Below are 27,748 nucleotides of genomic sequence, written 5' to 3'. Positions count from 1 at the left end.
TTCCGTTATTCCGTCGACTTCCATCTCTTCCCACAATCCCGGTGTTGCTCCAGGAGGAACAGGAAACAATACAGCAGCTCGGTTTATGAGCAAACGACCTTCATTTGGTGGACGACATCATTTCGATTCCAATTTGCACCAAAGAAGAGACGGAAATTTAAAGAAATTTGGATCTAGATGTCGTTCTAGATGCTCATGGAAATGCGTAGCCATAGTTTTCATGGGTCTTTCTATTTTACTTCTTGCCCTTTCAGCTTTTTTTATGGGTAAGTAACAATCACGTTAAGTTTGTTGAAATGCGAGTTGGGTAGCTAGGAATTTAAATTAAAAAACAGTTAAAATGATATTCAACTAGATCTTCCGTTTTGTTTTGTTTCATTGTTAATGTTGGCCCATCTATTGCAATGCTCAATCACAGTAATGTATCCACAATGCTGAGAGATTGCTGGGAAGTTAAATGCATTCCAGAGTATTCTTTGAATGATTTATGGTCGATATGGCTCCAGCTGGCATAAGATGCAATATGTATTCAGAGAACGGCTCCTACAATTGATCTTTTGCAGTCAATACACTATAGTAGAACGTTGAATAAATATAAAATAGTGCTGCTTGGGCATATTGCTTAACTAGCGTGACATGTTAATCAGATAAAACCAGGCATTGGATAAGAGAGATAACATCTTGAAAAAAAAAGCAATTTGTCACTGTCGCTTGGCTTGTAGAGACAGCTCGATGAAACAGCAACTGAAACACTATTAAAATTTTATTAAAAATTTAGCAAATCTATTCAGCCTTTTGTGAAAGTGAGGCTTAAATGACAACGTTGACAGGGGGCCATTGTTTACTGTTACCTGGCTCTGTTTAGTGTTTACCCAATTGATTGCTGATTTGTGTGCGGTAAACATCGATATATTCTCAACTCAAGCTTAGATGAAAATAAGTCATATCTGTCAGTCGTGCTACATACGATTTTATATTTCCATTTACAGTTCAAAATTTCAACAACCCAGAATCGGCGATTTTAGCCCCAGAGACATTACCATGTGCTGCAGCAAGTGATTCCACACAAACAAAAGAAGTGACTAAGCAGGACGGTAGGTTGAAACATGATTCATTCAACTTCTAAAAATTACGTTTTAATTGGCTAATCGTAGAACTCTGGAGCGAGCCTTGCAATTTGACGGCTACATTTACCACGTGTGTTGATGACTGTTGCTTTGATATAGCGCTGATTTTGAATTATGTTTTGTATCATTATGGGCTACATGCAACTGCAAGTGAGAAATATAATACAACTCCTTTGTAGTTGTTTCCCGTTGTTAATGAATTGTCATTTTTATTAGTTTCAACAATCGAACTGCAACTTCAACGAACGATAACCCTGGAAGCTCCTTCAAAGTCATTTAGTTGGGTGCAAGTCTATCTGGAGGAACCTTCCAACCTAAAATTCAATTGTACTGTGAGTTCGTCGGCAGTTTTAGCTATTTATGGCAGGAAAGGCCTTCGACCTTCTCATACAAAGGTTGGTACCTTAAATCTTTCAATCTATAATAGAAGAATGTTTTTGTGCTTGTTTGTATATCTTTTCAGCAATGTTTCACAATCAATCAGTTATTTGTTAAAAAATGTTAACTGCAGACGCAACACAAAACGACGCTTTGATATTTGTTTTTTGTTAAGTTTTGTAGCTTGTTAAATACAAATAAAGTAGAACAAAAAATGTTCAAGTCATTTTGAAGTTGATTCAGGTCTAAGCTCACGATTTGCTCATCAAAAGCTGTTGTAATAACTCCATTGCATGTAAACATTCTGTCAACTTTCGGACTTATTGTTATCTCTTGTCACTTCTCAGTCCTCATAGATTAGTGGTTGGTGTGAATGTCGCACCAAACATGGATGTAGCAAGTGTCCTTTTGGTCGTGGTTGAATAAATGTATTTTTTCAACTCGCGTGTTTTCTCAGCGTTATGAAATGCTTGTACTACCATGGTTTATTAAGACAGCACCAGCTCCAAATAGTTTTGCTTTTACCGAGTGAATTTCTTCGGACATAGCGGTGTTTCCAACTCTTCCAACGCATGACATGGAAACAACGGTATACAATAAAAACTTTGCATCCTCTTTTTTTCTTCATTTCTTCTGACCTTTATGCGTTTTTACTTTTTTTAAACATGTTTTCCCGTCAGGCGTAAATATAACTCCAAGCACAGCAGTATGTTGCTTAATTATAGTTTGTATTGTACCTGAAGCCTTGTTGTCTCAAGCCCTTCGAGTTGCATGCGAGGCATTTCTTCGATCGAAAATTGACTTGTTCGTGACAGAGGCTTTCACAAAAATTTTGCATGACTTTTCTAAAAAGTACGAAAAACGTCAAAAATTTGCGAAAACGAAACATTCTGTTGCAATAGAGCTGGTGATGCTACTCAAATAATAGTAACAATCACGCGGAAACTGCAATACAATGTTTGTATGGTTTTCTAAAAAAAAGAACGTAGTCAATAAATTAAAATTTTCTGTACTTATGACGGAATGTACAGCACTTAGGCTACTCGGGTGAACTTTAGCGACGCATAAAAAAAATGGGATGCATTTGCAAACTATCGTCATGTCAAAGGTCTGGTTTGTCTGACAGTTTTCATCTGAGTACGTATATCGAAACATAAAAATCATGTTTATGCCATGATTTTTAAACTAAAAGCAACGTTAATTAATATAGAAATTGAGTTGCTTTATTTAAATTTTGAGCATAACCATTGCCCATAAAGTAAACACTTATCAGTTTCGATGAACAACTACATTTCCCACGGTTGGGTTATTGATTGCTATCCAAATTGGTCCTCTTTCACCGTCTAAGACGTCTACAGACGTTGAATTAATGTAAAAATGAACCATGTTTTTTATCTGGATATTTCTAAACTATCGGAGGGGGTTCGCATGGCTGAATTCCGTGTAAAAGAACCATGTAAGAGCTGATTGAAACTTTCAGCAATTGACCAACTTGACAAGTTTGTTGGTTAAGAAGTGAAGAGGGTCACAGAAGACATGTTTGTTAACAAGTACATCAACATCGCGTCATCATTTACTAGGAACGAACCACAACAATATCCGAAAGCACTTCAGTGCAGTGCATCACTGGGAGGGATTTTATGCGTTGACCCTTCGCGGGCCAAGTTGTTTATTTACAACATGTCCCGAAATGTGTGCAATTTCACTGTCTGACTTCGTTTAATCAATGTAACTACACAAAAGATTGCCGCAGAAGACTTTGTTGTCGCCTTCGTGGGTGGTTGTCCTGTCACGCCGTTGTGACATCATTTGATAGATTTTCGCTATCTGGACACATAACTTTTTATCGTTACATCTGGTTTGGTTTTACTGCCGAGGGGAAGTCTCACTTTGAGACAGGTTTTTATCACAACAATTTCTGAAGAAACTGACCGGTGTTCAACGATGGTTCAACAGTCTGGTCACTAAACTGAATGCTATCAAATCACAATGTACGGTAGATGTTAAAAGCTAAAAAGTATCTTCTACTTGATGTTTTACGATGTAAAAGGCATCAAAAGAAGTGTTGACTTTTGACTTATTATCCCATCAATCTCTTGTACTGCGCATGTCTTTTCAATCATGTTATATTGCAGTTTGATTTCTTTCAAAAAGTCGATGGAAGCTTGCTCCCATCCACTCGCACCTTGACGTCACCGTCTTCCGCTGTTGCCTTGTCAACGTCAGGTCAAAGGTCACGACGTAGTACGACTACTTTCAGTTCCAATGTGAATGTTAAATTTGTCGAGCACTTGGACGCTGGAACGTGGCATTTGGCAATCTTCAATGACGGAAATCAGGATGAAGTAGTTTCTATTGTTGCATCTAAATCCAGTAAGATGAAGCATCTTTAAAACTAAACTATTGATTTCAGGAAAAATAGCCTTGTTTTTTCTAACTGTCCCAGCCTATCTTGAAATGGAAATTAAGAGGTCAATAGGGTGATAAAAAAAAGCATGACAAATGTTGTATGGTGGAAGACTACTTGGCCTATGTTTTGATCGCAAAATAAGCAAGTGCAAAATTTTTGATAAACACCTTGTGGAAACGATACACTGCTTGGAATCGCTTATCTTGTGATAATAGATCTGTAATATCCTGGAGAAAAAAATGTTTGAACATTTATAACGATATGTTTGATTAGTTGGTCTATCTCAACATGTTTTTTTTTCGATCAGACAGAATTCTTGGTTTTTAACAAGTTCTAAACACCAACTTAAGCAGATTTTAATCAGTTCGTTTTTTGCTTGTAGAAGGATTAGCAAAGTGTCCTGGAAGCTGCAGCAACAACGGTGATTGTGTTAAAGGAATTTGTAATTGTTTTCCTGGTTTCCAAGGAAAGGATTGTTCTCAAGGTGTGACATAATTTTGAGTTTCTTGTTGCAAAGACTGTATATTCAATATTCATCCGCATGTTTTGAGCTGTTTAGCGTGAGCCATCAGCAGCTTACTTATCATAGGCTTCTATGAGACGACGAACGAAGACGAGAACTTGTACACTCCAACGTTTTGTTGTCACTACTGTAGTACTGTAGTTTTGTGAGAGGTTTCATGCAAAGTATACCGTTACTCATCACAGAAATATATTGCTTTTGGCACTTTACCATAGTTTTACCTGAAAATTGATTTTTTTCAGTGTCATGCACTGTGACTTGTCGAGGAAACGGAGCCTATTCTCATGGAAGATGCATCTGCTTTTCTGGATGGAAAGGGATTGATTGTGGCATACCTTCCGACCAGTGCATTGTGCCAGATTGTGGAACGCACGGGGAGTGTGGGCCTGATGGGGAATGTGTATGTGAAAGGGGGTACAAAGGAGAATCATGCCAAGAAGGTTAGCTATTACCCAAATGTGCAAATATTTAATTTTAAAAATCAGTATTTTGCTTGTCAGCTATCTTTTTGTGTCACTTAGTATTGTATCTTTTTTGTGTCTTTATGGCACAACAACGAGAACTCTGTTTCGAAGTTTTGACGCTAATTCATCGTATACCAATTTATTACCAATCTATTTACTGCCAATGAAAGACTGCATTAGGTTGACGATAGTTCTTCCATTTTATCAAGTTGTTGGTGGTTTATTTCTACCATACTACGGATGCCACAAACAGCCACAGGCGTCAATGATATTACGTCACCAAGCTACTATTGTGGTAATATCTAGAGTTATCTTTATTATATTTGTTTTTTTAAAGTTGATTGCATCGATTCCTCCTGCTCCGGACACGGAGTTTGCGTAAACGGACAATGTAGATGCGATAGAGGTTGGAAGGGAACTATTTGTTCTGAAGAAGACACCGTTTGTCTGATCAATTGCAATGGACATGGCACGTTTGATCAAATTACAAAAAAATGTATTTGTGAGCCAGGCTGGACCGGTAGCGACTGCAGTACAGGTAATTATATGAATCTTACTTTGACTGCAAGTTCGCCATTTTAGTTTTTTTTTGATTGACACAAAATGGTGGGATATATGGAGTCTAGTGTGTGAAGTTTGTTGTTTCACTTTTTGTAGAAAATTAATTCTAAAGATGTTAAAAATCAGTATTGTAGTAACATCAAAGTCTAATTTAACAGGCGTTTGAAATTAATGATGACAGAATTTCAAAGATGTTTGTGTTTCATCAGTGTTTCACCTCATTTTAAATTTGAATGCTACATGGTAGTTTTGTTTGCCAATCATGGTCATTTTGATTTTGCATGCAAGTATTAGCTGATTTGTTCAATCAAAGATACATGGACTACGTTTACAGCACAAATTGTGCGAGCAGGCTAACAATGCTCTCAGCCTGTTGCACTATTGTGGTCATACGTTGTTGCTGGAGAATTATCTCCAGTTGTAGCTCCATTTGTGGACATGCTTGCTATTTAGTTCTAGTGCATTTGGAAAGTAAATCAAGCAAAAAAATTGTCTTTTACATTTGAATTCGAGTTGGTATGCCACACTCGAGTAAAAATATAAAAGACTAATTTTATAGTTGGAGATTGTTTGGTTGTAGTGCTTGTCAATAGATCCATCTCCGTTTACAGACTGTGTTCTTTCTTGTGAAATCTCTGCCCTGTGGTGTTGCCACCTCAAGCAGATTAAAACAAAAGCACAGTTTGTAAACGATAACCCATTAGTTTTGGTTGTTGTTGCATCGTAGTAATCACGGTTCTGTTTTCTTTCCTTTCATGTGTCTCTCCCGGTGCTTGCTGTGTTACCCTAACCCCGTTGTCGTGTTGATTTGGATTGTCCGGTGTACTGCTGTGCTACCTGCCATCACCACTGCATCACACCATGTTATCATATCCATATTTTCATTTGGTTTGTTTTACCGCTTATCGTCGGTACTGTTTCACCATTCACTAACTGTCTTGTACGGAAAAACTCACATAATCACACTCCCGTTGTTTACTTCACTGTAATCCACACACCATTGAATCACTTATAATTTCAACTCAATCCTAACCATATCTAACACAAAACCTTCACATCGGAGAAGATCTGGAATCGATAAATGAAATCCCTTCCACAGCAACATGCAGACCGGCCTGTGACGTCGATCACGGGATTTGCGTGGATGGAGCATGTCGTTGTAACGACGGCTGGACTGGTGACGCATGCGACGTGCGTGAGTGTCACGGACGCTGCGAAGAACATGGAAGTTGCATAAGAGGAATTTGTGTTTGTGACGTTGGGTGGAATGGCGACTTGTGCACTTTCTGTAAGTGAAAACAATTACAATAATACTTTAGATTTAGACATTGTGAAACACCAAGAGAGATGCAAGGATGTTCGAAATAATTTCGACGTTGCATTTGCCAATAAAAAGTTTTCGTTACCGATTGCCCGCAGTATGAATCATTCATAACTGGTCTACAACTTTTTAGCTGTGTGGGTATAAGTCACAACGTTAGTGGTGAATGTGAAAGTGCATAATAATTAGACGGATATTTTCTTTTGCTAATGTACTATACTCGGGGACAACACTGCAGGTCATTGAAGAGGTAGTTTCGGTTTACATTTGTAAACAATTTAATATTGTTTTATAGCTGGTTGTCCCAATGATTGTTCTGGGCATGGAAATTGCATCTTGGACGGTGAAGGAAGTTGGTATTGTTCGTGTAGAAGCGGATGGAAAGGTGCAGGGTGTTCTGCTAAGCTTGAAACTCATTGCACTGATGGTAAAGACAACGACTTGGGTAAGAAAAGGCGCTATCGATAAACTTAACATAGTAAAAGTCTAAGGTGGTTGACTGTTCCTTTTTTGTTTGGAAATTTCACTGAAAAACAAAGTAATAAAGCTGGTAGCTTGTCAAATATCACACACTAGTTTTTAACCTTGTTCCACCATCGGACGCCAAATTGCTCGCTAAACTATATGACGCCCTGTAAGGTGTCTGAGACTGAGATACATTCCCTTCTGCCAGAATGTTATATACAGTACAGTATTTGAACAGCTCCATGTTTTCAAATGTGAGATTTGTTTTAAAGTTTGCATTGTGGTTATTTTTGCGCATTTTTAGACACACTGATTGATTGTCAAGATCCAGATTGTTGCTCTCATCGCTCATGTAGTCGAACCACTCAGTGCAGAGGAGGACTTGATCCTGCTCATGAAATCACTCGGATCCATGGAAGAAGTTATCTTCCAACCGCGTCGTTTCATGATAGAGTAAAATTCCTCGTACACAGAAATGGAGTGCAACTCAAGGCAGACATTTCTTCCATTATTGCAAGGTAGGTTAACTGGAACAAAGCTAGTGATAGGCGATTGCATTGTGTGTCTGCAAAGAATATAAGCCAAAGCCAACGCTTTATCTTACAATTACATCTCATCAGTTAGTTTTGCAGTAGATCCACACACCCATGGAATTACATCGTATTCATAAAACTTAAGCTAACGCTAAATGTGCAACCACAAATATGTGCCAAAACCGCTCTATTCAAAATTTCTGTAAACAGTGTAGCTTAACATGTCAAGCTTCAAAACAACCCTAGGTTCATATGTTGTTTTTTTCCGTACGTTGTTGATCGATCGTTTATATCATTTGGCTGCTCTTTGTGTTTGCAGTCGGGCCAGTGTCGTTCGCGGGAAAGTAGTGACTCATGATGGATCACCTCTGATAGGAGTCGTGGTCCAGGTAACCGACCAAGCAAAGTATGGGTCTACCAAGTCAAGAGCTGATGGATGGTAAGTCATCTAACATTTGAATGCTTGCTTGCAATAGTATAAAAGACTTTAAATAGACCATGGAGTAGTCCATCTATCACTGTTGCAAAGTAAAATAGAACAACGCTTCAAAACTCTACACCCTTTTATTGTTATTTCACCTAAGTAAAGCTCAATGATACATCCGGTTAATGCTACAAAAATTTCCTTATTAACTAAAACTTTTATCAATATTAAGGTTTGATCTCCTTGTGAACGGCGGTGGATCTTTCACCCTCACATTCCAACGTTCTTCATTCGTGCGTACTTCCACCATTGTTTTTGTTCCCTGGAATGATTTTGTCATCGCTCCTCTGACAACCATGCGTACTCTTCGCGAACCAATTGAGTCTGATGCCAAAAGTAAAATCTGTGATGCAAGCAAGCTTCTAGTACCAGCCTCTGCCATTCTGACAAGCTCTGTGAGAGCGTACACTGCTGCAGATTGCTCTGAAAAAGGATCTGTTATTCCTGAGACACAGGTATAGTTATTGTTGCTGTTGCGTTGAGAACAGTGCGCTGTAAAATTGCTACAGTGTTGAAAATAGAATATTAGAGCTTCAGTAGTTATGAGGTGTTTTATTATAATTAAAATAGACTTTTGTAAAGTTGAAAATTATGAGCATTGTAACATTTCTACTTTTAGTAAAACAATGCTAAATTTAGAAATTTTCGATCGTTTTACGAAAGAGAACACCAGTCATGCCATTGCTACCTTGCGTTATGCTAGTATCACACGATTCTTAATTTCAAGTTCAATCGCGTAACAGGATGTAGTTGGATCACGTATTGAACTTCACAAAAGTTGCTATTTCGATTGCGACCGCTACAATAGTTAACTGGTAACTTGAACCGCATAACGAAGTGCAAGTACAATAGAACCCAGTCTGACGAGATTAACACTACAAATTGCTGCCAAATTTTGTAACTTGTAAGCTTTGCGAGTTGATCTGGAGAGACATATAAGGGATGAAAATGCCTTACTGACTTCTTCTATGACAAGATGTCTTAGTTTTCAAGTTAAGACCGCCCAATCGTTTGTGTACACGTTTCTATTATGTTGGCTTCTCAATTGTTTATTGATTTGGTGTAAAAAATTCAGAAAGGCAATCAGTGGTGAGAATGCAATGTCAGCTGGATATCTTAATCTTGGCCAATGAGTAATAATAATAACAATATTTATATAGCGCCACATCCACAGTCAAACTATGCTCCTGGGCGCTGGTAATGAGCATAGAGCAAACAGCACTTTATACCTTGAATGAAGTTTATATCTTTCTAGTTTTCACAGCACGTTATTTGTATATGCAAACTTATGCAGCTAACACGGGTTTTAAAACCCATTCATTGTGCAATTTTTGATCACGTACAATCAACAGTCTTTCCCGCAAGTTTGTATCACTTAACAAGTTGGAGTAAAGATTTAACGCAAAATATGTTTACATTTCTATTGGATTTAATTGGGCGTTTTAAAAATTAATTATTCTTTTCCTGCTTTTTACATATGCCTGCCAGACGAAGTCAAGGTTCATTGGATGTTAAATCAATTACCCTTTCTGTTAGCTGTCTTAGTCATATCTGATTGTTTTTCTTCTACTCAGGCGATACGAGAGTCTGTCAGTTTTCCAAGCACTCTAACATCGCTGGTCTACTTGAGCAGCAGAGCAGCTGGCTACGAATCAACTTTGGTTATATCTTTAATCTCTGGCGACAAACCAGCCAATTTGCGACAAGTAAATGTGGTGATCACTGTACAAGGAAAGCAATTTGAAAAGAAGTTCGAACCATTACCGGAATTGCAATATACATTCCAATGGTCTCGTGAAGATGCTTACGGTCAAATGGTATACGGAAACGTCAAGGCAGAAGGTGAGCTCTTATTGTTGAGAACTGAAAGAAACGATTCGAATTGCAACCAAGGCTGTGGAGTCGGACAAAAGTTGGCTATACGATTCTGGTTCTTCAATTTTTAGGGTCCCACTTAGGCTCAGGTCTTGAAAAGAATTTTTTTGAAAAAAACAACATTTTTAACATGGAAATTCAATTCCAAACAAAATCAAACCAAACAATCTTTGCGTCGAAACAAAATGTTCCCAAATGTAGAAACAAAATATCAAAGATTTGGAAATTTCATTCTGTGTTTGAATATGCGAAAGCAATTCAGTGGGTTGAGCATACAAAGCGTGTGAAGAAGGAAAGCGTTTTCAATATCTGCTCTCACGAAAAGCAAGCCAAGACACTATCGAAAAGTTTAGGTTGCTCGAATTTGTACCACAAACGATACCTGCTGCAAAACACACTAACGTTCACTTGTGTTTGGACATGATACAAGGTTTCGAAAGAAAGAAGAAAAAAATATTAAATGAAATAGAATGATGAAATGAATGTTTTTGTATAGCGGTCAGATAGGCGCAACTGTTCTTGGCGCAGCCGTAAGGAACGCAGTCAAAAACAATTTTACTCTAAATCTATCCTTTCAATGCTGAGTGCTAAGTGGGAACGGAATTAAGTACCATTCTAGAGTAGGGCAATTAAACCACTGAACCACCAAACTAAAATTGTAAAACTTATTCAAAAAGCAAATTCAATTCATGTTTTAGCTAGCATCTCATTGCTTGTGGCGTGTTTCAACAGAAACTGAATTTTCTGAGTTTTAACACCAAAACTACCTTATTTCAAGAACTGAAGGCGGCTGGCGTTTTAGATTTGCTGAAGCAAAGCACTGTCGCTCAAAGGTGACGTCAACGACTGCCGCGCTAATGGATTTGTCCCGTTAATGACCGTGAAGCTTGATGACGTCGTAAAAACTCGCATCTTGAATAAACTAATAATTGTGGATTGCTCAATAAGCTGTTTTAAACTTGTTGCAATTGTTTTAGAGTTTACTGTAAAGCCCTATCGAATGTGCTGTCTTGTCATGCAAAGCTAAAGGTAAAAATATACATGGCAACGATGGCAAATTACAACAGCATAACTTCCTTGTTGTTTAGTTATGGTCGGGTACTTGTACGAGTCTTGCTCCAACATAATATGGAAACGATTGACTGGAACATTGCAAGGATACAATCCCTCGCAACACAACACCATTGGTCTTTGGTCTTTCGATGTTCATCACATGTATCACCCAGCTAAAGGGGTGGTCCATCTGGGTAATGGAGGAGAAATGAGGCTTCAAGAGCAACCTCCAATGATGATCACCTTGATGGGGAACGGCCTGCCAAGGCATGTAACATGCGATCGATGCGATGGTGAGTGCTATGAAGGAGCAATGTCTAAAAGTCATTTTTAGGAAAATTTCTCGTTTAAAGAATGCACTTTTTTACGATAGTAGCAGAGGATTATTTTTTAACGACGTTTTCTTGTTTTGAAGGTCCATCACAGCAAACTAAACTCATGTCTCCAGTTGCTTTAGCAACTGACGCGATTGGCAATGTTTACGTAGGAGATCACGACTTTATACGCAAGATTGACACCAGTGGCAACGCTACAAGCTTGTACAGTACGAGAAGTGCTCCATCCAAAGTGAGCAAGATATACTTGCTATCTTTTAGAATACTCACAGAATACTATATCGTATTGAAATTATTAGTAGAAGTATAAGCTCTAATTTTGTAAATAATACCCTCAGTTATTTTTTTTTTTGCTTTGAAACCAACAAACTAACTTCTTTTTTCTTTTAGTATTACATGGCTGTCAGTCCAGTCGTGGGAGGAACGCTTTATTTTTCGCATCCAAGCGACAAGCGAATTTACAAGTTGCGACGAATGAGTATGCCCAAAACGAGACACTCCCGTGATTTGGGAACAAATCATCAAATAGTGGCAGGGTCTGGAGCGACATGTTATCCACTGCAGCAAGGTATTTAAAGATAACAGAAAAAGTATCATCTTGCCTTTGACAGTTGTTTATGAAGCATAACACTTGCAAAAAATAAATCACAGTAATTTACGGTCATGTTTTCTGAAAACATAAAACCACAATGTGTTTGACATTCTTTTCATTTAGATAATTGCGGAGACGGTGGGCCTGCTTCGACAGCGAGATTATCTTCACCAAAAGGATTAGCCATTGACAAAACCGGACGACTGTATTTTGTTGACGGTAGCCGCATTCGAACCATTGACCCTTTTGACAACACAATCGATACATTTGCTGGTAGTTTGTTGGTATCCGGCACCCGGCCACTGCATTGCCAAAAAAGCATAAGTTTGGACCAGGTAAGATCATCACACCAAACCACTTACAGTATGTGCTGATTTTAATGAATTTACACCTATATTTGAAGCATTCAGACTTTTACAAAAAATACCTTGTTGCTTTAATAACTATAACTTTGTAAATCTTTCAGCTGGAGTTAAACTTTCCTACAGCGTTGGCAATTAATCCGATGGATGGTTCCCTCTTTGTTTTGGATGGTGACGTTGTGATCAGAATTGACGTTGTTAGCCGACAAGCTTCATTGATTGCGGGAGTTCCGACTCACTGCGCACGGGCTGTAGCTAAGAACCTTGACGATAGGTATGTAGGATACATAAAAACTAACTAACCAAACCAAATATAGGATAGGGTTTTTACAAAATAAGTTACGTGTTTTCAATGCAGTTGTATGTTGAAATAGGTTTTATCACCACTAATCAGTAAATGTAGCTGGTTTGTTGCATTTTGTTGTTTTGGGCAAACTGTAAGGAGCTAAGGAGAAAAAATGTTTACTTGACTTTCAGTAGTGCTAGGGAACTTATCAAATGATGTGCACTATGAATAGGTTAAAAGAACCAACAAATTTTAAGGTTTTTGTTTTAAAGTTCTCCTTAGAAAAATGACAGATAACCAATAACCAATAAAATATATGTTTCCTAACCGATTTCAATTGTTTGATTTCAGGGATGCTCGAAAAGTTAATTTGATTTCACCGACATCTATATCTTTGTCGTCGCAAGATGGCGCCCTCTACATTGCTGAAACAGATCAAAAATTTGTCCATCGCGTCCGTCGAGTAGACCCTCACGGTGGTCGAATATCAACTGTTGCTGGCAGAGAGTCAAACTGCGATTGTGCAGTGCAAGAGTGCCAGTGTTTTGGTGGCGATGGAGACTTTGCCCGTAGTGGTTTATTGAACAATCCTACCGCTATTGCTGTTGGTCCAGACGGAAGCTTATACATCGCCGACCAATTAAACTTGAGAATCCGGAAGGTAAAAATACAACTATCATGAACTAACTGTTAGTGTTAAGCTTGAAGACAATTTGTTTCACCAGTAGTGGCGTTATGTTACTGGAAAAAGCTAAACCAGTATAAAAATTAACCCCAAAATATAATAAACAGGTCTTTCATTCTGTGCCTGACTTTTCCAACCACAAGTACAGCGTTTCGAATCCCGACACAAACCAAATTTACACATTTGATCGAAACGGTCGCCATCTTGAAACAAAGAACGTCATCACTGGAACGCCACTTTACCGGTTCTCCTACGCCACCCAGGGACTGTTAACCACCATTACAGACGTGAATGGAAACACTCTTCGCATAGAGTATGCTGCTGGTGGGGTGAGTGGTCAATCAACAAGTCAGTCCGTTCAAGCATTAAATTTCTGAGTCACTGAGTGAACAGTCAGCTTAACTTGTGAAACTCAATTTTTTCAATTCTATTTTTTAGCGGCCTGCGAGGGTGATTCTACCAAATCGAAACCGGCTTGAATTGGTTGTAAGCCAAAGTGGTTCCCTAACGGAAGTGTCGTACGGAAGTTTTCCTATTCTTGCGTTGACTTACGAAGGAGAAGATTCTGGTTTAATCCGCTCTTCGGTGAAAGGACGTCACGCATCGTCATTTTACGTCTATGACGCGTACGGTCGGGTCATCAGTGCTACGTCATCAACTGGAGCTGTGACGTCGCTACACAGCAAAATGAATGCCACGAAGCACACAGTCACGATGCAAACAGCGGCGACGTCGGTTGGAGACGATTCTGGGCAAATGGGGGTTGGAAGACGCGATGTTGTTATTACAACTGAACCTGGATACCTTTGTGACATCATCACTACAGTAGAAGGTCAGTTTAGCTACAACCAAGCAAAACACCTAACTTTACAATGGTAGCTTTCAGCTCCAATGTTTTCAAATCCTCGTCAAAAGATTTTCTTTTCTTTGTATTAAAATATATGATTAATCTTTAGGTGGGATGACCACAACTTACAAGCGTTGGACCGACAACTCCATATCAGTACGCTATCTTGACAACTCCGAGTTGAGTTTGGAAACGAAGCCACATCCTGTGTTGGGATTGACCGCCCCGTTTCTAGCGAAGCGAACTATTCAGCTTCCTTCAGATCCGCTAGAAAATAAAATTGAATGGCAAACGAGAAATGAAAGAGAAGTTGGTAAGTTTCTCCATTTTACTTTTAGAAACGTGCTGAGTTGAAATCCAGACATCTGTTAGATTTACTTGCATTTACTGCGGTGTCTTGTATAACAACTAACATTGAATTCAATGAGTCATGCAAATTTTAAACCTTTTAATCAAAATTTTGGGAAGCGGAAGTCCAGAGCGACGTGCCTAAAAAGCTAATTTTTGTTTTAACTTTTCGACGTGTTTTTTTAGACCGTTCAATTTATGCTTCAGGTTATTCCCCCGAGCAAGTCTTACTAGGAAAACGAATGCGAGTGAATGGACGAAACATTTTGTCTCTTGACTATTCCCAAGGCATGATGATGGAAAAGATATATGACGATCATACCAAGTTTATGCTGCGAGTGAAGGTACAGACGGCCGATCTTACTCAGGGCTGTTGAGAGGCTATTTTAGTCCTGGTACCAATGATATTCTCGAGTCAAAACAAGATAGTCTTCCTCTAAAAACCACATTTTAAGAAATACCTAAGAAAAGTAAAATCACAGAGGGAAGAGGTGGCGTTCTCCCAATAAACAGGAGTTTTCCCAAAGTGATCTGGGCTTAATGCAAATGCACTAAAACAAAAAAGTATCGTGTAATTTTTTTCAACTTTCCCGGCCCCCATGGAAAGGCTCCGGGCTCCTGAAATCATCCTGGGCTTAGGTCCAAAGGTACCCCTGATCTTACTTCTACCTGTAGCCTATCACATCTAAGTCTAAGTTACGTAAAACTTACAAGATTGATGTTTTGCACAGTATAACAGTCGTGGACTGCCGACTTTATGGATGCCTCAGCGAGGTATTACACCAGTGAATGTGACGTATGACGCAAGCGGACACGCTGTGACGTGGCAAAGAGGTCCAGACAACGAAGAAGCGAGATATGACGCAAAAGGAGATTTACAAAGCACAACGTTTCCTGATGGTTCTGTGTGGCGATACACTTACGGAGATAAGGTAGGACAGTACTTTCTTATATCTTATTTGTATTGATGCAATAGACAGTACCACTCCCGCAGTTGTGGTTATAGAGGAGTCATTGATACGAGGTACCTTTTGTGAGAAAGCAGGCCCCCTGTGTTACATTTTACGCCTAAAGTACAGTACAGCAATAGCATCAAAAATAGAGATTCTTTCACACAAGCCCACAATTACGCCACAGATCGGAGTGTTTGTAAAAGAATGTTTGTTGGTGTTTTTGCAGATTGCGCATTTGAGTTTTTCGGGAACATCTATTCGATATACGTTCACTTACGATGAGAGCTTTAACTTGCAAAGACTAGCTATTCCATCCGGCCTTTCGTACACCATCGACAAAAGAATAGGAATTGGTTTCATTCGAACCACTATCAACGGCCCTGACAACGTATTCACTGTTGTGCAAGATCACAATGACAGAGGAAACGTACTTTCCATTCATTATCCAGGTATCTACACATTTCTTGAATTGAAAAAAGCACAGCGCAAGAGCTGATATTTATTATAATGTTCTACTCTTTACATAGGCTTATAGTAGCTTTTAATACCAGAAAAAGTGAGCTACGCCTACATGGCTGTTATGGATAGGTAGATGTTCATGATAAAACGTTTGTATGACAGGTGAAAAGCGAAAAGTTCTCTATCGATATGACGCACATGGTCACATGACCGAAATCCTTCACGATTCTACTCGTACAAGAATGCTTCGAGACCCTCAATCCGGAGAACTTGTGTCTGTGTCTACCAAGGACTGTACGATGCGGTTTCACAGAAACGGACCTCTGGTTCAGCGCTATGTGATCACCTCCACTGTGGATGGTGGCCTCCTTGCAATGTTCGACTACACACATGATGTCAACTTACGACCGAGCAGCTTCGAGGTACGCTTAACAAACTTTATTCTTTTGGCTTTATTCCCAAGTGGGATAGCTGGTGCAGATTGCAGTCCTCCACATCACGTTAAATTGCTTTAGTTGGTCATAGTCAAACTATTCGATTGGTAAACTGGATTTTTTTCACAAAACAGGTGAAAGTGAACGGGACTCGACTCTCAGCAGAGCAACTTTCTTACAACGATGTTTCTGGAAAACTGACAACGTTCGGGCCTTACAGAATCATCGATCTTGCCACCAACGTATACGCTATCGGCAATCAAGACGTTACTTTGACTAAAGAACTGAATAACAATGGAAAAATAACTGAAACTGCAATGCACGCATATAGGTAGGCTAAGCCAAAGCAATCAAACAACAAAGTATCAAATTTTAATTTATTATTGACTCATATTCATTTTTATTTAAGATGAGATATTGATTTAAGTAATGATTCCAATTTCTTTGTTAGTGCTTTTTGTGACACTGTCTTAATTTTCAGCGTTATCGTGTTTCATATGACACTGCACTATAACAACGGAGGGAGGGTGTCAAGTCAAGATGTGAAATTGGGAATGTACGGAAACGTTTCACGGAAAGATTACACTTACACGGAGAGTGGTGCGCTCAACACTGTTGCGGAAAATAGGGTGTTGCTGTGGCGTTACTCATACGATGTTGACGGAAAACTTACCAGAGTTGAGCACCGCGGTACCAGAAATGAACTGAGATATGACAGACAAGGAAGGTAAGAAATGGCAAAAAAATTGAACATTGTTTTGCAGCGTAAGTTGGTGCTGCGCATTCTTTGTATGAATTCCGTAGGAGTTGAGCACACTGCTTTGGAGTAGTAAAAAGTGCTGAGTATTTTTCGAGATGTCTACGAAAGGGCCAAATAAAAGAACATACGATCAATCTTTTGTGAGAGTAGGCCTACACAATTGAGGCTATTATGCTTTATCTAGAGGGGGCAGAGACTGATGAAGCAGTATTTGAGTTGATGTAAACTGGTCTTTGCTTTTCTATTAGTGTGATTCATTCGTTTAATTAATTGCGTACTTCAGATTAACTTCGTTTGGCGATCTTCAATACGAGTTTGACGACGATGGCTTTTTGCGCCAAAGAGGAAACGAAGTATTTGAATACGATTCTATGGGACATTTGATCAAAGCTTACAGATTAGACAACAGCTACGAGGTTCGTTATACTGAGAGGTGTTCGTAACAGCACATTCATTGAAATCTATGTTGAGGAAAAGATTTGTCATTTTTCGAAGCTGCAAGTAGCCTACTGTACCTTTCGTTTGATTCTCTTGAGAAACTTGTCGCCAGAACAAAATTATGTAACCTACATGTGGTGAGGTATTGAAAGATGTTGAAAAAGCTAATTTATTTCTTGTTTTAATTCAGAATCAAAAAATTACCTCAAACAAAAAACAGCAATGATAAAATGATGAAGAATTTTTTTTGGGTTTTGTGTCTGAAGCACCTTGAAAATTTGAAAATAGACAAAATTGTGGAAGCGTTTTGACAGGAGATGAAACTACACGGTTAACACGTTAATTCATTTTTGTAGATAAACTACGGCTATGATGGGTTTGGTCGCATGGCAACCAGAGTTGACGTGAAACGCCGGAATGTGATTCGATACTTGTATGGTGACGTCACGAACCCAACCAGGTTAACCCACGTCTATAACGCAACTTCAGGTAAGTGCAGTCCGCAGATGTTGAATCATTGCAAAAAAATATTATTATAACCTACCAATATGGCTGTTCGAAAATAGTTTTTGTCGAAACGAAATGTTACAAAATGTCTCCATAATTTTGCCAAGAACACTCATATTGCTGATCAAATTAATATTTTCGATTCACAACAAAACGAAATAGCTTTTTCTTCAAAACCAAAGAACTTTACGTTGAAATCTTAGTCTACCGAAGTGAGCAATGTAATTGTTTTGCCAGTCAAGAAAGTTTTTTCTTTATGAGATTGAAACAAAACACACGTCGAAAGCATGTAAAATTCCCAGTGCAGGATAACAAATTTGACAAACAAAATTTCGTTTCGACGCACAGTTTAGCCTATTTCTTATTCGCTAGAAATATTCAAGAATCTCCCAAAGCTTAGCACTATGCGACTGAAGCTTAAAAAAAATTGCAGGTGATTGAAATCACTGTATTCAAAGAGACCTTAACTGTCTGTTTCATCCTAATTGGGATCTTTGAAAGTTAAGGTTTATTTGGTTGGTGTGGCTTAATTTACCGTACTGAAAATACTGTAGCTTTGCTTACAATAGTACGGTAATGATTTCAATGTCATTTATTGCATTAATTCCTTCACATCGGTTAAAAACATGTATTATACTGTAGGTCACGTCACCACACTGCGGTATGACGTAGAAGGTCACCTGTTTGCTATTGATCGAAGTGATGCGATCACGCGGTCGGTTGTATGCGACCAGTCAGGAACGCCGATGGCTGCACTGGATAGAACCGGATTTGTTGCAAAAGAAATCAAGTAAGTGTACTATTAACTTCACGTGAAGGAGGAGGACTACAGCTGTTGTCAGGAAAGGCGATCAAACCAAATAAACCCGTTCAAGCAGAGAAAGTTGTACCAAAATTGGATTTAAGATCACTCACAACAACCGATTCAGGGTGAAGACTTCTTGTTTTACGCCAGCTTTTAAAGCGGGGGTTGACCGGTTTTGCTTCAAATCACGCCTCTTCATTTTCAACCCGTCATATTTCTCTTCGCGGAATTTTTCCAAGCTTTTCACGTTACTGATATTTTTTTTAAACCAGTCCTTATCATTTTTATCTCCAGCCCAAACTTTGGTCCGTTACACTGTTTCATATCAATAATTTCTCCGTTAAGGCTGCCATACTTTCATTAAGCAACATGAAGTAACTTGTCAATATACACCATATTTCTCACAGTAAACCTTTCCATGCCTCATATGTCAAAGTTTGCATCACAATATTCCAAATTGAAATGGCCCGTTACTCCTCGGTGCATTCTAAATTTTACCTTGCCCGTGTTCGCTGCATTTTAATGCTCATTTATTTTTGCCCTGTCTAACATGGAAGTTTTCTGCTTATTATAGATATTCACCGTTTGGACAAGTTGTGCAAGATTCGGCACCCAGCATCCATCTGCACATCGGTTTTCGAGGAGGGATTTACGACTTTACAACGGGCTTGATTCACTTCAACGATCGTAGTGAGCTGTCCCCACTCAATGTGCCAGGCATTTCTTCAGCTCGGCCCCTCAATTCTCAAACAACCACGGAGCAAAGTTCAGGAAAGCTTCATCACGGCGTTGAGTACGATGCTCTAATTGGTCAATTTACGTCATCGGGTATAGCTTTGTTGAAGAATGCCCGAGCAACAGCCTTGCCTTTCAAAATGTATCAAGTAATAGATCCGATCAATTCTGAGCCAAGATACAATCACATGACCGATACGAATAGCTGGCTGGATGCCCTTGGATTTAAACTTCAAAACGTCGCTCCAGATCCTCAAATTGCATCGAGGCAAAAGGTTGGTCGTCAATGGATTTGTTCAGTAGCTTAGAAAAACCTTACGGGACGTTTAAAATTTCTACATCTAATCATGACTGAAGATCAGTGAAGGATTCGCTTTTTTGATAGACCGATAATTATTCTTCTTTCTTACAGGACAAATCAAGTGCTGAATGCCAGTTATCGCATCATTTATCAACCTACATGAGTCTTCAAACGTCTACGCCTTCTGTGTTGGTGCCAGGAAGTTATAGCACTGAAGCATCCTCTACTCCGGGTGAGTAGTATTTACAACGCGACTGCCGCATGCTATGACTTTCCCTTGGTCATTTTTTTAAAACTTGGTTTCATTTTATCAGGTGGTACTCTCTTTGCGCAAGGTTTGGTGATATCAATTGATCGTGGTCAAGTCTCGACTCAAGTCGTGGATTCGGCGACAAATGACGTTAAACGACTCAGTAGGATCATCGACGGAGCTAGAGTCATTATCGGAACGAATTCCGATTCAGTCTCAGCCGCAATGAGTCTGACGTTGGAAGGCAAGCCAACTCTATATCTTGCTAAGTCTGCCGCCACGTTGGCGAAAGATCAACAGACCGCCCAGTTGGAGCCAGGACACGAGCAAATACTTCAAAGCGCGTATGATGACAGTTCCACTTCGAGCAGCCCTATCGCTGTTCTGCTGCAAAATGACGAGATTCACGCTGAGTCTGGGTACGCGATTGTCTCAATCGTGTACGTCGACGATGATGAAGACTCAAATCCAGATGGGGAGTTTTCACAACAGCGTGAAAAGATCATGGAGCAGTCTCTCAGCCGAGCGGAGAGCGAAGCTTGGCTCAGGGAGAAACACAAAATTCAAGCCGGGTTATGGACTAGATGGTCGCCCACTGAAACGCGAGAAATTCTTTCGCGTGGATTTTTAACGTCGTACACAGTGCGATTAACTTGGAGTCCCGATGTTTATCCAGAACTAGCAGATTCCGGCCGCAATGTTAAATTTGTGAGAAAAACGTGATGCATTTGATCAAACGTTTATTAGGAAAATTCTTTAGCAAAATCTTGAAAGTGTGTGCTTCTTAAAATTGAAAACTTCCACTGTGCTGTCACGTCAAGCCGCTCAGCTTGTGAGATGGTAATTTTCCTTTCATTCGAGAGTAGTTTCAGCTACTGCTGTCGCACAGCTTTCTTTAAACATATTATATGCAGCCATGAGTTTTACAACAGGCTCGTTCTTTATTTTTCTTTTTCCCTTGTCTCGTATTGGCCGTGTTACTATTCTTGCCACTGTGATATTTTTATTTCTTGAAGAAGGCATTAAAGATGCCATATTTACGTGTTGCAACTGCAAATATTGTGTATTTAAGCTAATGTACGATTTCGCAAGCATTCATGACGTCACGATACTCGTATGCCATTATGTAAGTCCGAGGTTCTCAACAATGTTTTACAATGCACAGATGCTGATGAATTTGATGTGCAGAATCTGGAAAGTCGACAAATAGTAAAAAGGTTGAGAGCCTCTGGCTTGATTTCTTGTGTTTCACTTTAAGAAAAACATGAAAAACTGTTAGCCTAAGCTACACAAATATGTTGAAACAATTTGCCAATAAACGTTGTTTGTAAGACAATTGCAAGTACACTGCAGCGATAGCTAAACAATAAACATGTTTTAAACGTCCACGCGCGTCATGACAACGTTATTCCGGTCCAACTCTACAGCCTCGATGATGACAACAATATGCAGCAACAGAAAACCGAGGTAGCGTTCACTGCACTCTGAATGGCTCAATAACGTCTTCTGGTGGGCTGCAAGTGCACAGAAAAAGTGCATTGCTGGTGTACGGGTGTTGTCACCTGACCACGCTGTACTGCGACATGTCTATACTGGTAAACCGAGGTAGCCGACATCCGGAAAGCACATTGTCTAAAGAAGCGCTGCCTTTCGTTGAGGCAAAGATCTTAATCTGCCGCATGTGAGTATCTCGTCCGTTCTGGTGGTTCTGCGAAAGAAAAATTCTGTCAACTGCAAGTTCAAACCTTTCATTGAATATTTCACAAGTGTAGAATATATTTCACAACTACAGCGAAGCCGCAGCATCAGGCTAAAACAGGTCGTTTGTGTCCACTTTTGAAACAAACAACGATCATGCTCCCAACACCGAAACTCAATCGATTATTTACTTTCAGTCAATGTTCACTTCGATCTGGTACATCAACTTTTAAGTCAGGGTGAAAGTTTCCAGTTAAAAAGATGGTCTAGCGCCCATTGATTGGGTCTGATATTAGGAGGTTAATGCAATGATGCCACAAGGTGAAGACTCGATTGATACGAGTAGTGCACCTCAGCCCCTGTGAGAGTTTTTGTTTTATCACAGCGCTCCATTATGACAATAATGATTTTTTTTTGATTACGTATAGTTTCGAGAGAGAGTTTAATTTTTTGTACCATAGACAGGCAAGGCACAACTAGTGTAGTTAACAATATTTGAAATGTCAAAAAGAAAACAAGACAACTACTGTACCCTTATCACAAAATAAAGCGTATATTAAGAATGATGGATAATTAGCAATTTTGCCCCGACTGAGTTCTGAAGTGACATTGATACCATCTTGAACAAGATAACTTACCTGCAAGACCGCGATCTGTGCCATGAAAGTTCTGATAGGTTTTGTTTGTGAGTCGTCCCCAAGTTTTATCCACACCCAGCCCAATGGTTCGTTGACTTCAACTTGCTGTTGAAAAACAAAGAAAGTGATAAAACTAATTGGAAGCAACTTTGACAAAAGTAGAAAAATTATCTTCGTCTGAATTCAACTGCACTTCAGCAATAAAAATAATTTTTAGTTAATGGAAGTTTTCAAACAAGTTGTCATTGATCAAGTCTCTGAACAACCAATACATTAAAGATAGATAATTTTAAACAATAAATTCAACGCATCTAAAATTCAAAAATCCTAGTTTTGTCTGTTACTTAACAGTGAATGCTGATTTCATTTGCTGACTGCACCTCAATCTCGTGTAGGTCGTTGAAGTCATTTCCAATTCTCACGGACAATCTGCTAGGGGTGTAACTCTCGTCAGCTTTGAAATTAGTGTACACGCCAACACTGTGCACCCCCGTCTTGTGCCTGTAACAGACAAGTCACTTGAACGTCTAATTCCGGATGTGCGATGTAATGACAAATGCGTATGCTGGTACAGCTCTCAACATCATTCTGCTGGAAGTGGAACCTAGAAGACCCTTCTTACTTTCTTGAAATAACGTAGAACACTGGTCAGTGTTTCAAACAAAAATTTTAAAATATAAAAACATAATTCGTATGTACCATATGCGCGTGTACAATGTTCATTTACAACTTAGCATCGGTGTTTGTACGAGCCGCTAACAATTTATCAGTCGATGGATTCCTCCAGGATTAGGGTCAATAACATCTAACTCATTACGTAGTTGTTATTCTTTTTTTTTAAATTTGACAGTTAGGTCAGAAAACAAAACAGCGAAAGGAAATACAGACCTAAACTGCACATTGATCATATGAGGCTGGATTCCATCTGATTGCCAATAAGTGTCCAAGTTATTGTCACGCAGTAGATTCACTCCGTAACCTTTAAAAAAAGATCAAAAATAGCCAGAGCTGCCAATATCAGTGCAAAATCATAATTGCTGTAACTTTTTGAAAGAGAACTCGTAGGCTGCAAATGGCCATTGAGGCTACTACTTTTATTCTTGATCAAAGAGAAAAAAACAGGAAAACCAGATTTGGAACCGTCGAGATTTTGAAGATTTAATTTGAAAATGATTCGTGTTTGCAAAGCGGCAGCTGTAGCTAGGTAGCATAAACACAGCGAGGTCGGATGTAGATCATTGCTGTACTGAAAAGGTTGGACTCACAGCTTCTGATAATAATGGTTCTTGGAAGAAAGCGTTTAGCAAAAGCAAACCAAGATTTTGCAAGTGGTAAAACGTCTAGCCCACACTTCGCCAGCTTGATTCTGGCCAAACTATTACGTTATAAATATACTAGCCTAAGGTCTATACGTATTTACCATATTGCGCAGAAGTTTGAATGTACATTCAGTTAAGCAGGAATGAAAATTTTTAACAAAAATTGTACTGTACTCGTTCCACAATCGTTTTCTTGGCACAATCGAGCACATAGTTTGTTACATGATTTACCCTGCTTGCATGACGACACAGACCATATTGCCTGCGACCCAATCTCTTTAAGACTTTCTGTTTTTAATAATTCTTTTAAATCTTCCACAATGGCATGGTTAGGAGCAGCAGCAGTGGAATCTTTCATTGAGTCCTCCGCCATATTACAAACAAATGCCTGAACACAACGCAAAGCACAAGTAGTAAGCATTCATCACACATAAACATGTCAATTGTTTATGTCAGCTGTCAATTGTTCATACATAAATAGCAAAATGCATTCATCTTCAAGCTTACATCAAACCCATGATGCATTTTTCAAAAGTATAAAATTGAACGTATGAAAAAGGAAATTTATCTCACTTATTAATCGCGAAACTGGCTGGACCGGTAAATCACGAACGGTTTTACTTAATGAAACATGGAAAACGGCTTTTCGTTCTTTTACTTGCATTATAAAACTACAGCTGGTCAGCATTTGGGAACAGAAGTTGTTGTTTCAAACACACATAAATAAGTTGCAAGATTACAAAAATCAAAACGCACAGATTAAAATTTTTCTGGCACAACGATTTTTAATATGAAGCAGAATCCACCTAATTCGACACCTGAAGAAAAATGGTAAAAAACGCTGCGTTAAACGAAACATCGAGTCACCCGCACTGGTATGTACAAACCCATTGTGTTCTGTTAGTTCTGTTCTACCCCAAGTGTCAAGTTAGGCAAAACGTCGAGTCAGCCGGTGTCGAGTTAGGCGAATTCTACTGTAATTGCAAAAAAGGCATACAGTATACCAGTAAGGAACAATTTTTAGTTTTACACCGTTAAAACTTAATGAACATTGGTGTTTTTACACATTATCAAATTTTTTCCTACCATGCAAATCCGGTAAAATACAACATTTCCAAGTCAAGCGGATGTAATATCAGTGCTATTCACCGCAAATGATACTACAGAACAGATTAAGTACCAGCCCAGAGCAAATCCTTCATTTTTACATTAATTCATCGTCAGCACACGTTAAATCAATGTAAAAATGATGGGTTTGCTGCCTGGGAAATGATGACTGATGAATGATGGGTTTGCTGCCCGTGACTTTTTCGGTCACGATGTAGTCTCAACATCTCTCAGATACGACTGATCAAAGTGATCATTTGAAAGAAATTGTGCAATTTTTGATGCTTTCTAAATCCTTCTAGGCACAGGACTCTGAATGGATAAAACACCAGTTGCGACACGTCACGCAAGTTATAAGATCACAATATAAATAATTGCAGTTTCTTATCTTGTTACATTTTCTCATTCATTGAACTCAATTGGTCTATGTTTGACTGCAAAAACTGTATGACAAAGTCAAGTTTTCTCTGATAACTGCAGAAGACTTTTTGACCTATCCTAAGAAGGTCAAAAAAGAATGACACGAACGCGGTAGTGGGATTTGGATCTACAGCAAAATACTTCGTGGTATAATTAATCTTAGAAGTACTAAGCCCTTGCAAACCTAGCACATTCTCTAAGTGATACAATATATCAAAATATCAGTGCAATGATAACTTCACATGTATTTAAACGTTGTGCACAATTCTTGGTAAATATATTTCGCTAAAGCAGAATTCCTGTGTGAAGGAATTTTGTGGTAACTGTCAACGAGATACTTTAACGTAGAGTCATCAAAAGTTGAAGACATTGATATTTTGCAAAATTGTCGAAAAGCTTTGTCATTTAGAATGACGTTCAAGTCAATGTCGTCATCGTCAATCAATTTTCGCAAAAAGGAATCAACTCTCACTAGATCTTCACAGTTGGAAACCATCGCATAGCTTTTAGCAGCTAAATCCACATAATGCTCTGGTTTTAAATCATGTGTACTAAGCAGATGGCTCACTCTTTCAATATGAAATTCTTGAACTATAGCAGAAGCAAATGCAGAGGTCAAAATGTCAGCATGCATTGAGCATTCTGAAATGGCAATATCAAACAATTTGCCAAATGCATCAATGCTTTGAACTTGGATCAGTAAATCAGCAGCCAATTTAACAGACTTTTTATTGTTCAATGACTCTCCATTTGCTAAATTATGGTAAAGTAAATATCCTTCCACCATGTCCTGAGTCTTAGGATGTTTCAGCAATGAAGAATTTTGGAGAGCTTTCAACATATCCCACTTATCGTGCTGAAGCCCTGCATTTCCAAAAATTTCAATAACCTTTTCCCAAACAGACATGTTGTTTTCATTGCTTGCTTCCAGAGACTTTGAAGCATAGGCAATGACCTCGTCGAACTGAGATAGAGCAACCAATTTTTGCATTCTGTCAATTAAAATTCTACTCTGTCGATGTGGTTTAAAATGTGAATTGACTTTTGTCACTTGCTGATAGACGAAGTCGTATTTATCGGCAGGTGTTTTGGTAAAAAGCAAGCAATGCAAAGGGTTAATAGTAAAAAGAAAGGCAAAACTTTTGGAGATTTGGAGCGGTTGAAGTGCAGCCAATACTTCATCTAAAGACATGTTTTCAGCTGTCACAGCACGTGCTAATTTGTGTTGCCTGGAATCATACAAGTTCAATGGAGCAACTTCTATGTATGTTGAATATAATTGTCTCAAGCGCTGTATCAAGGGCAATGATCCAGTGGAAATGACATTTTTGTTGATGAAATGCTCAGCTTCTTCAAGCTTTCCTTTTGTTAAAAAGTTTTCAACAACGGACAAGCACAATTGGGAATGATCAAACTTCTCAAGGTGACGGCAATCGTTAACAATGGTATCATACCATTCGCCAAGATCGCCATTTGCAGAAAGAATGAACAACAATTTTAGTAGTTCTTCTTGAGACATAGTGCAGTTTGAATGACTTTTAAAAACCTGAGTAGCTTGGGTTGTCAAGCCGGCTTTGAGAAATGAGCAGTACAACATTGTAACTGCCTCTTTTTCTCCAACCTCATGTTTTAAATAATTCATCAAAAAGTCTTGTTTTTCTGCATCTTGAAGTATATCTGATGGTATAGTTTCCACATTCAAACTGATCTTACGTGGTACTCTTTTGCAAAGTGATTGAGCTTTAATAGTATAGCCATGTTGCACATAAAAACAAAAAATAAAATTTAGCATAATACATGGCAAGGTTTTAAGATGTGGATTGAGTGCAGATAGTAATTTGTTGAAAGATTTGACAGAAAGATGACGATATCCATCTAGAATAATATCACAAACAATGTCATTGGGAACTTGCTGATCAAACTGAATTTTAGCCCTCTTCAAATCATTCATCAATGTTGCAAGATGATTACTTTTTAACTGGTTGTGATCAGAAAACTGAAAATGTTGTGAAAAACTTGTATCTGTCGTGATGAGGCCTGACAAAGATTTGTATTCTTCCTTTAATTCTTGATTGAAAAAATCAATTTCCTGTTTGCATAATTTCAAACCTTTGTTATGTAATTCATCCAACAATTTCTGAATATTTCCCAATTGCCAACCATGTAAGCCATCATTGAAAAGTGAAGCAAATGACGAAAACAGCAATTTTGTGCTAATGTTTGCATCCATCTGTGCATCACCACAAATTATCTTGGAAATGTCGTTCACAAAAAC

General features: G+C 38.7%; 2 protein-coding genes across 3 annotated transcripts; one reads left to right on the top strand and one right to left on the bottom strand.

Moving 5' to 3' along the window:
• LOC145779353 (teneurin-3-like) lies at positions 1–21,677 on the top strand. 2 transcript variants are annotated; one of them, XM_082590915.1, is made up of 34 exons: positions 1–266; positions 990–1,094; positions 1,344–1,522; positions 3,641–3,878; positions 4,298–4,399; positions 4,681–4,878; positions 5,240–5,440; positions 6,563–6,751; positions 7,080–7,229; positions 7,554–7,767; positions 8,102–8,221; positions 8,439–8,721; positions 9,841–10,108; positions 11,230–11,487; positions 11,610–11,761; positions 11,920–12,097; positions 12,245–12,456; positions 12,588–12,757; positions 13,121–13,430; positions 13,562–13,783; positions 13,893–14,286; positions 14,411–14,614; positions 14,857–14,993; positions 15,381–15,581; positions 15,829–16,051; positions 16,224–16,483; positions 16,630–16,826; positions 16,977–17,222; positions 17,539–17,671; positions 18,050–18,182; positions 18,843–18,990; positions 19,580–20,015; positions 20,153–20,273; positions 20,356–21,677. In XM_082590915.1, the coding sequence occupies exons 1-34, from the start codon at positions 86–88 to the stop codon at positions 21,012–21,014; spliced, it is 7,422 nt and encodes a 2,473-aa protein (XP_082447041.1). In that variant the 5' UTR covers positions 1–85; the 3' UTR covers positions 21,015–21,677. The 2 variants fall into 2 exon arrangements, with proteins under 2 accessions (XP_082447041.1, XP_082447040.1); XM_082590914.1 differs by having other exon boundaries at positions 6,530–6,751.
• Positions 21,664–25,621, bottom strand: LOC145779354 (anaphase-promoting complex subunit 10-like). The gene is made up of 5 exons (XM_082590917.1): positions 24,178–25,621; positions 23,516–23,606; positions 23,008–23,128; positions 22,628–22,732; positions 21,664–21,999 (listed from the first exon to the last, which is right to left on the bottom strand). Exons 1-5 carry the CDS (start codon positions 24,365–24,367, stop codon positions 21,850–21,852), a joined length of 657 nt encoding a protein of 218 aa, XP_082447043.1. The 5' UTR covers positions 24,368–25,621; the 3' UTR covers positions 21,664–21,849.
• Between the last annotated feature and the right edge of the window lie 2,127 nt (positions 25,622–27,748).

The sequence above is a fragment of the Aplidium turbinatum genome, chromosome 11, assembly GCF_918807975.1.
Source record: "Aplidium turbinatum chromosome 11, kaAplTurb1.1, whole genome shotgun sequence".
In the NCBI taxonomy this organism is placed as follows: domain Eukaryota; kingdom Metazoa; phylum Chordata; class Ascidiacea; order Aplousobranchia; family Polyclinidae; genus Aplidium; species Aplidium turbinatum.
The sequence above is the reverse complement of the archived record's forward strand: the minus strand, read 5'-3'. Positions and strand labels throughout refer to the sequence as shown.